The following is a 9,785-nucleotide window of genomic DNA, read 5'->3' on the forward strand; positions in this document are numbered from 1 at the left end:
GGGAAAGAGGGAGGGAGAGAGAGAGACAGCGAGAGAGAGAGATGGAGACAGCAGTTGTGTGTTGTGTGAGCACGTACAAGTATGGAGGCTGTAAGTGCAGAACCAAAAGTTCGACCAATAAAAGTCTATTGGGATCGAGTATGGACTGGGTTCTCTGAAGGTGGAGGCAAATTTGTTTAACCAAAGAAGGGGTTGAGTGTGTTACTGGTGGCAACAGTGGACACTGTGAGTGGTTGGGTGTAGCGCCCTCTGTAATGATGTTGGTGGTGTTGACATATGACAGTAGCTGGGCGTCTTTAGTCGATGTACTGCGAGAGCCAGCGGAAGCCCTCGCCGTAGCCCTGCCTCTTCAACACGCTGCACATGAACACCTCCAGTGGTCTTGTGTTCAGCTCCTTTAAAGGAATGTTGCCCTGAGAGGGGGAAAAAAAATAGAAATATTAAGGAGAAAAGGCTTCTTGGAATAATTAAAATATTTAAAATCAACTCTCTGGGAGTGAGCTTAAACCTAAAAAACCGAGTTTTTGGTGTTAAAATATTTCATCATTGCCCTTAGTTACGTAGTGTTTATGCTGCTACAAAAACTCCATGGAAATTTAACAAATTATTATTTTAAATGTATGTCCAGAGTCAACAGCCACAGGAAGCACATGGTGCAAGGACACCACCCTATGTCTGAGTTTTCTCTGTTTTCCCAGTCTCACAGTAGTCGATTCAATTGTAGGTGGAAATGTTTACTAGTGAAAAACTGTCTGGGTAGGTGGCAATAATGCTACTCACTGGATGACAAGCTACGAATAAGACAATGTTTGATCAGCACACTCAACTGGGAAGTGTGCTGATAAACTTTACTTTACTGAACGTTATTGAAAACCCTGCAGGGATGGGAGGAAGTTAATGTGTGCAAACTGGAGGGAATTGTTGGGTTATTTTCCTTTCAGTTTTAAACCCCCAGAGCCTGTGTTTAATAAAACCGCACATACACATTGAGTTGAAATAATTGAATGGGTTTATTGTAAAATGCTTAGAAATCTTTGTTTGGTCAGAAAGGTTTGGTTTCTGTAAGTTTCCTAAGGAAAAAGGCCTGTGCATACAAACCATCCTCCTATGAGAATATTTGCATTGCAACAATGTTTACCTTTACTTGACTACAACCAACATTTACTACACAGCCGAGGGCCTAATGGTGTAACAACTTCCTATTATTCATCTGACAGTGAGCAACAGAACACCTTCAACTCTGCAACTCACCAATGATTGTATCAAAGCCCATAGTCATACTTAGTCTCCAAATAGCGACGAAAACAACAACAAAAAACGCCAAAACAAATACATACCTTGCCTGTCGTCTGTCCATATAATCCAAAAACTCCTCTCAGATTTTCCTCGCTGATGGCTCCTGATATGTCGATTTTGTTGCCCAGGATCAGGATAGGCACATTTCCAATGGTCTCGTCTGTCATTAATGCCTGTAAGGGTAGGCAAGGGCATTAACAGTTGGTATTCACTTTTTTTAAGCTGCAGTGTGTAACATTGGTGACGTGTTGATGATATTGATTGTCTGATGTTCAGTGTTTGTATGTTAAAACATCCTGCAACACGGGTAATTGTCAGTAAGCACAGGGAAAAATTCTCTCAACCTCGGAATTCATTTTGGTGTGATACTCACGTCAAGTTCTGCTTTTGATTCACCCAATCTAATGTGATCTGCGCAATCCACAAGGAAGACAATGCCATTGATTGCAGGGAGGTAGTTTTTCCACACTCTCCGAGCTGCAACATACAAAGAAAGTTTGACCGAACTTCTTACATTGTGACTATTATCAGGTATTAGGACTGTATAAAACAAAATAACACGGACGCACCTTGTGCGTGGCCTCCAAGGTCAAAGGTGGTAAAGGTCATGCCAGCAATTGTCAACTCTTCAGAGGCTGGTCAATGAGAAGTGGACACATGTTAAAGCCCCCCAAAAATTCAGCATTATACATCACAACATACAAAAAGGATAAACTCGGCCGATAAAGATTTGCTTGTGTAGAAGAGACAGGGAGATCTGAGACTCACTTGGATGTAAAGTGGGCACATGTTGTCCCAATCTGTCATCTTTGAGCATGTGCAATAGCGTTGTTTTGCCAGCATTGTCCAGGCCAAGAAATACTAACTTGCCTGATTTCTTGAACAGTCCTAAAAATGAGGAGCAGAAATTTGTCACAACACCATCCAGTAAGCATGTAATGAAGTCATTAATCTCAGATAACAAGATAATAAGAAGTTCCTGTTTTAGATTTTGGCCTTAGATTTGTCGCTTTTTGTACCACCATTTGAGCACCATTAGGATCTTTTTTTCTGACTGAGTCAGCTTAAATGTACGTCAACAATTTTTAAATAGCACTCTGTGAACCCGCCTGACTGGGAGAACAGGAACGATTGTCTTGCAGCTCTGACACAGAGACTAGAGGAGTGAATTAGAAAGCTGCTTGGCAGAGCAGGATATGAAATAAACCATGTTTTGCAGAGGTTGGGCACAAATAATTACTTTAATATCATAGTTTGGGATAAAAATACAGTGCAATACATGAACTAATGCGATCAAATGGGTAGCTGTGGATTAGTTACAAATCCTCACCATTAATTGGAATTGTATTAAAACACAATTTTCACAATTAAATGAGAGAAGTCAACATTCAGCGTCTTTCAGCCACTATGTTAAAATGTGTTCAAGCTTTTAGTATGACAAATTCAACTAATTTATTTGTTAGCGTGATTAATAAGTTAATTTTGACAGCCCTATTATTAAGTCAACTCTACAAGACTTCTGTTGAATGGAGTTATGGTCACGCCTACTGCCTCAACTACATTCTTCTTGGAATAAATTTCATTAATCAGGCTTTAACCAACCTCTCACATCACAGTTCTATTACTTGAAAACATTATTATTAATGGTTTTAAATGCGAACTCAAGTGTGATGTTGTCAGAGGTTGTCAACCATCAAATTATGCTAAACTAAGACCTTTAAAAGTCCTAAAATCATGTTAGTGGAAAAGTGTATTTGTGTGTGTAAAACCTGTTACTCACCTAAAAACTGTAGTACGCTATTGAAACTGCTATACAGAAAATCCCACATGGATGACATACCTGGAACTGTTGGAGGAAAAGGAGGTCAGAAAGACACAAAAATGGTAGTAAAAAAATTGTAATAGCTGCAAGGATGCTTGAAGGGATAACATCGCGATGTATCACTGGATTGTTGGCCTAAATTTTGATATGGATATTGATTGCTGGCCTTCTGCTCCACTCTATTCAAGCACATTGCACCCAATGTTGTTTTATACTCAATTTCTCATCAATACGTTTGTGATTTTCAATCATAGAGTGACTGAAGAAAATTGCACTGGAGTGTTTTAGTGGCATATAACTGGTTAAATTGGAAACTGATGAAAGGTACATAAGATGAATATGGTGGTGGATTTTACCTATTATAAACACTTTGGCAATTGCTAATGATTAGCTTGCGATTGGAGGAAGTCTGAGGACAGAAAATTCAGTACTGATCACACACACCATATGCCACCTCCTCCAAAGGCAATATGAGTGCTCTGTTCAACACCCGCCATCTGCAAGGGCCTTGGAAAGGAAGCCAGAACATTCAAGTCTTTCAAGATAGCTACTAAGACAGTACTCCAAACAAAACAAAGTAATTCAAATTTTAAGACACATAATAATCCTCTATTTGTGTGAAGTCAACTCTCTGACAGGCAAAAGCTTGTCATTTTGAACAAGAGCCTCAGTTTTGTTAATTTTAATGCGCAGCTGACCTTTTACATTAAATACAAATTTAATCAAGTAAAGTCAAACAAAGGCCAAAGCTAAAATTAATCCTTTTTTGTGAGCTAGAGACCTTCCAGAAGAAAGTAAACGTGTGCTGACTTCTATTCCTACTTACGTAACATGCAAACAATCTGAGGACTAAAGTTTAAGGCAACCAAAGGTCAAGATCACACAAATACAGCTGAGCTACACGTCAGCTGCAGCTTTGCAGCTACATCATATCTCGACTGATTGGAATTACAAACCCACAAAAAGTGTTATGATGGTGCTGTTGTGAATGAGTAACCACTACCCACCACAAGTAAACAGCACAAAAGTGAGTTTTTTGTTTTGTTTTTTAAAAACCCAGCCACCATTAACTCACATTCAGGCTAAAAAGGTAACACGTAATATTTCAGTAACTATATTTATAATAAAAATCAAAAATCAAATATATTTAGAATTAAAAAATGTGGGCAGCTATCTCTAAATGTAATTTCTAATTAATTTGAAACACAGATTCAAATTACAAAACAAATCCAACTAATTACTTGTATATCCTACACTATTACTAAAAAGCTACATAGTAGAGTCAATAGTAAGTATTATAAGTATTTATTGTCAAATTAGCAATCCCATAATTTTACCAATTATTTTCCTTAAAATAATAATGTACATAATAGTTGCGTATTCAAATACTTAGGTTAAAATACTGTTCTTCAGCTCAGGTCATTACGTAACGTTTAATGTGACCTTAACAGCAACAAATACATATTTCTTGTGGCAAAGTTCATATTTATTAATAATTGTCCTTCCATCAAATCCCCATCAACTCGCGTTAGCGGCTGAATTGTGTCAATCTAGTAATAGTCAGTGTCAACCTAGCAGCGAAGTTATCTAACTTTTAAATTACAACGAACTTTTATCTATTTACACAGGGTTTCTCCAGACCAAGAGGATAGGGAAAAACATTAAAAAAAATAAAACAAATAAAAGCCAGGGATGCCGATGGTATTATATAAAGCCTGACTCCGGCCGAGGAACAGGATGGCTAACAGAAAGCTACCAGCTACGTGTCATAATCGTCAGCGGCGACGTTGCATCGGCTGCGTTAGTTAATTAGCAGTTAGCTACATAAATACTTCATTCACATTGACAGCTGTCAGGACGTGTAATAAAACGAATACATTCTGTTTCTACTATCACTTGCTGATGTCAAAACATGCCAACTAGCAACAATTTTCAAGTTGTTTCCACATAGAAGCTCCTCGGTTATATGCGAGTTAGCCATGCTAATGTAGCATCGTTAGCAGCCGGGGGGAATTTGTGAGCTGGGCTTAAAAAGCTCATTTTAAACGAGAACTCAAAAAATCATCGCAAATACTTACCCGTTAATTAGGTGCAGATTAACTTGACGAGGGTGTTCTTTCCTATAAACATACAAATTGGTGTCCCTGTCTAAAAGCAGAGGGCCTGTGAGATGCCAGGTCTTCCTCCCTTTTTCGTGTTTTGCTACTGAGCCACGACACTGCAATGGCTGTCTAACAGCTACTCCCCACAACTCTGCCCTACCGCTTCCTGTTTATGTTCACAAACACTCCTCCGACAGGGAAACTCAGATACACTTCATCGGCAACTATACAACATTTTTCAAACACATTTTCTTATTTAATTTTAATCCACACAATGGCTTTTACAGCTAGATATTTGAGTAGGATTGTCCTCTTATAGTGTTGTAACTCGTATTTTTGAGCGTAAACGTCGTTAATAGAAAGGGATAGGAAAATTGTTCCACAGATCTATAAAGGAAGACGGTATTAGATTTTACACAGAAAAACTTTGAAATGATAATAACACAATGATATTTTCCATTCTGAACGTAATGGATAAATTAGCAAAATACAAAAGGATGGTAAAAATTTGATATTTTAAAGACCTTTCGTACATGTACCTCAGAATTTAACAAAATGTAATCTATTTGGTCATTACCGGAACTGCATTTGTTTTACTTAAAAATAAAAGTAATTTTTGGGTCTTCAAATATTTTTATATTTTGCTCCGTTAAACTTAGATATCTAAAAGTGTAATCAATTCACCGAGGGAAAATGAAATGTATACTTAAAAGGGTCTTGTTTTGGAATTCATCTCAGACAAATTATAATAAGTTTAAAGTCCCCAACTACTTAAAATAGGGGCAACACGCTCCCTATTGGTGTTTCTAGTCGGACTATAAGATCAGGAGCTCCAGCGGAAATGCCACGTGTAAACACTGCGCATGCGTGAGACCCTTTGCGTTGATCCTGCTGGGTGATCCTAACTTCCGGCGAGAGAGTGAGAGAGGCGTCTCACACGACTACCCTGACAAGGCCTATCGATACTCACCCGTAGCTAGTTGGAACGGGGTTTGGCCGGAGCCATGGCCCTGTGACCGCGGACCGAGTTCGTTTAATAACTTTATTTTACAAAAAATAGGATTCGGCGTGAGGTACAACAGCTTTGACAAACGCCGCATAGTCACAGCTACAGGTTTGGACATTTCCCCTATACTATCTGCTAGTTAGCTAGCCAGCTAGCCAACGACGCAGCTAGCTACTCGATTTGCCAACCAAGCAGCCCTTAAATTAGGACTCGGTGTCTGTTTCAACATGTCAACTGCGGGGTTCAACTCTCAGAACGGGACAGGGCCAGGACAAGCGTACTCAAACGGTGAGTAAAGTTTACACAGTGTCAAGTCGGTTAGAAGCGAACTTAGCAGCTATCAACGCAGTTAGCGAGTAAGCAGCTGACACCGGATCATATCCCTTAGGCTATTTGCTAGCTGTTGGCTAACTGCTTTAGTCAATAAAGATTGCGTGTAACGTGTTATACATTGTAAAGTAAAGATACATTTGAGAAATATTTACTTCTGGTGGTTTAATATTTTCTACGAAAAAGTTATATTACATTGTTATGGTTCGGCTTTGTTAAATACTACTATCTCGGGCCAGGGTATGTAGCCTGTCTTTCTATCTTCTTAGTGTGTCAGAGGACCTATCCAACAGATCAAGTGATGTCATGTACAGTGTCTATGAAATTAAGGAAAACAGTCCTGGTCCATTTTATCACCGACTCTTTTTTTTTAATGTATCGGCGATGTGGTTTTTACTGTACATGTGGCACATTGGTGATGATCCAGGTATGCTGCTGCAGTGCTTTCCCCAAGGATTAAGACGTTACACTTGAGTTTGAGATTACTAAGACATGTCCAACGGGTTTCAATGAGCGTATCAACATAATATTTACACGGTCGGTACAAATAACAAGTTAAAACGTGTTTTCTTATTCTGTTCTCTGCAGGAGAAGTAACTGCAGTTATAAAGTTTAATAGCTGTAGATACATTCTCTGGCTGTGTTTTTCCTAACGGATAATCTTATTGATATCTAAGGGCGATCCAACTACGATATATTGTAAAACATTTGTCTATATAAAAGTTTATGTTCTTCTCACAAAAGCACCTTTTTTAAGATATGGGGGGTTTGTTTCATGCTGTAAAATGTTCAGGAGGCTGAAATAGAACCATACAATTGTGTATCTAAATATCAATTATTCCATTATTTGTTTATTTAAATGATCAGTAATTTCTCCCCTGCACTTTGCTCAACACCCTTTAAACTAAGATACCAATTTGTTTATTCTTATACCCGGTGTGAATTAGAGATTGAGAGAGGTCTGTTTCACTGACAGGGTGTTCTTGGATAAGTATGGATAAGTATCTTAGGCAGTGATCTTAAGGTCTTAAAATAAAAAAAAAAAAAAAAAGGTTGAAGATATAAAATATATTTGTGGAATGAGATGAAAATACTACTGTTATTTTTTATCTTTTACTAATCTTCTTTTACTAATCTTCATTCTGTACCTTTCTGTACAGAATGAGCAGTTTTAATAACAATATTTTTTACAGTAAATTAAAACTTTTGCAAGGTAATCTACCTCAGGCTACTGATATAATCACCTGATGTAAAGTCAAATGTTAGCAGCCCGAGACAACTAAAGACAAATCCTGTTAAATTAAATCCATGTAATAGGATTTAACTCTGACCTGTCGGACCTTTAGTTATTCAGTGGATCTGATCAATTTACAGCTGACGTCATCTCCATCTCTCATCTTGCTTTTTTAACATTTATTTAAACAGGTGTTTGCATTGTGAATGAAAGCTAATGCCTTGACTTTTAATCATTTGAACCTAGGACTAACTCATAAACAGGGTTAGTAGTAAACAGAGGCATACCCTAGATACATGTAATCCATGGGCATTTTGCCACTAAATGGAGTAAGAATACTGTACCCATAGCCTTCCTTGTAATTAAATATTGAACAGTCCACCAATTTACTGATAATGCTAAATCACAATTACCTGATGCTGTTAAATACCACTGCTAAAGAACAATGTTCTTAAATTTGAGTCAATAATGTATTGTTTTGAATTTCACGTCATTGAAACCCATCACTTTGGCATTAAGTGCACAAAATCAGCTCCAGTTACTGTGTTTTTTTTAAGTGAGTGGTTTTGGAGAAAGAAATGTACTAGTTATGAAGCTGACATGTAGTTTTGATGGGACATTGACGTACATACTAATTTCTGTCATCTACTGGTCTCCAGGTCCATCACAGAATCCTGTTGCTATACAGCAGCTACCTGGGGTCAGCTATGGCATGACTCACCAACCTCCCTACAACCCAATGCAGGCCAAGGCGCCTGTAGCCCCTGGCCCTGGACTCTACCATTCTGGGTATCCCCCGGTCAGTTCTTACCAGCCTGGCCCTCAACTGGCTTCCTACTCAACACCCCCAGGGCAGCCACTTTTGACCAGGCCCCAGATTGCTGGTCCTCCTCTTCATACCCCTCCACAGTCTGCAAGCCCCAGTCCTGGACCCAGAATGCCCCTTGCACAGGCTACACCACCTCCTCCTGCAGTGTCTTCTAGTAGCTACTATTCCAATTTGCAGCAGCCCCAGCCCAATGCCCAACCATGGCAGTACAACCCAGTCCCAGCACCAATGGGAACACCCCCACCACCAAATTCCATGAGCTCACCTCCCCGTGGCCCTGTCGCGAATCACCTGAATCCACCTTCAAGCTCAACAGCACCACCACCACCACCATCATCATCAACTGCTTACAGCTTACCGCAGCAAGCCTATGGGTCCCATAGTGTCACCCAACCTCCAGGCCCTGGGATCCCACCTACATCTCTGCATGGCTACAATCAGCCAGGTAGGAATATGTTTAATATACTTGCACGTGGAAGGTACTGTCAAATACAGTCATAATACAAACAAGGAATAAAAATAATTTTTTATCATTTGTAGCCAAAGAAACGGTAGAATGACTGAGGTTCATGGTCAAGGTTGAGTCTTTTGTTTTCACTATTTTTTTAACCAATTTCTCTACTTCTTTACAAAGGCCGTAAAGGAAGAGGTCAGAACTAAACATACTAATAAAGTAAAACAACAATGACGAAACTAGTTGTTCTCATCCTGATCAACTATCAGCATTGGACAATTTGTTTTGGGCAGAAAAGCTTTTTTTTCCGATCATATTAACTTAGTTTTAAAATTTGTATTTTTATCAAACGGGCCATAGGTAGGCTTGAAAGTGTGACAGGAAATAACCCCTCAAAGCTGTGTCAGAAACTTTCAGCAGGTCCAACTTGGGCTCAAAACTGTCAATTTAATAATTAGTAAACCATGGCCACGTTTAATGAGTGCTCTGTAGCACTCTGATAAAGTTTTTTTGCATCTGCTTGCCACCATTGTCACCTTTGTGAATATGCTGCAGATATTCATATCTACACAACTGATATGTTGGAGCTGGACATTGTACTCTGCTCTGTTGGCTGGTTGCTGTCCTTGGGTCCCTCCCAGACACAGAGACTAATTTACCCTCAATTTGTACAAAGTTCAAACAGAATTTCTTTATTTAATTTTTTTCCCTA

General features: G+C 38.9%; 2 protein-coding genes across 5 annotated transcripts in view; one reads left to right on the forward strand and one right to left on the reverse strand.

The window, feature by feature from the left end:
* Positions 1-263: 263 nt before the first annotated feature.
* On the reverse strand, positions 264-5,373 carry LOC103394869 (secretion associated, Ras related GTPase 1B). Of its 2 annotated transcripts, none has more exons than XM_025065989.1 (7): positions 5,195-5,373; positions 3,077-3,139; positions 2,065-2,184; positions 1,866-1,931; positions 1,670-1,773; positions 1,338-1,469; positions 264-413 (listed from the first exon to the last, which is right to left on the reverse strand). In XM_025065989.1, exons 2-7 carry the CDS (start codon positions 3,132-3,134, stop codon positions 297-299), a joined length of 597 nt encoding a protein of 198 aa, XP_024921757.1. In that variant the 5' UTR covers positions 3,135-3,139; positions 5,195-5,373; the 3' UTR covers positions 264-296. The 2 variants fall into 2 exon arrangements, with proteins under 2 accessions (XP_024921757.1, XP_008330544.1); XM_008332322.3 differs by having other exon boundaries at positions 3,077-3,142; positions 5,197-5,372.
* A 659-nt stretch (positions 5,374-6,032) lies between these two features.
* Positions 6,033-9,785, forward strand: part of sec24a (SEC24 homolog A, COPII coat complex component) — a 14,856-nt gene continuing 11,103 nt past the window's right edge. Inside the window, exons 1-2 of one of the 3 annotated variants that reach the window (XM_025065987.1) lie at positions 6,033-6,514; positions 8,450-9,064. In XM_025065987.1, coding sequence (XP_024921755.1) covers positions 6,454-6,514; positions 8,450-9,064 — 676 coding nt within the window. In that variant the 5' untranslated portion in view covers positions 6,033-6,453. The remainder of the gene's footprint in view (positions 6,515-8,449; positions 9,065-9,785) is intronic. The other 2 variants (XM_008332323.3, XM_008332324.3) reach the window with 2 other exon arrangements.

Source organism: Cynoglossus semilaevis, chromosome 19 (genome assembly GCF_000523025.1).
Source record: "Cynoglossus semilaevis isolate Cse_v1.0 chromosome 19, Cse_v1.0, whole genome shotgun sequence".
NCBI lineage: Eukaryota > Metazoa > Chordata > Actinopteri > Pleuronectiformes > Cynoglossidae > Cynoglossus > Cynoglossus semilaevis.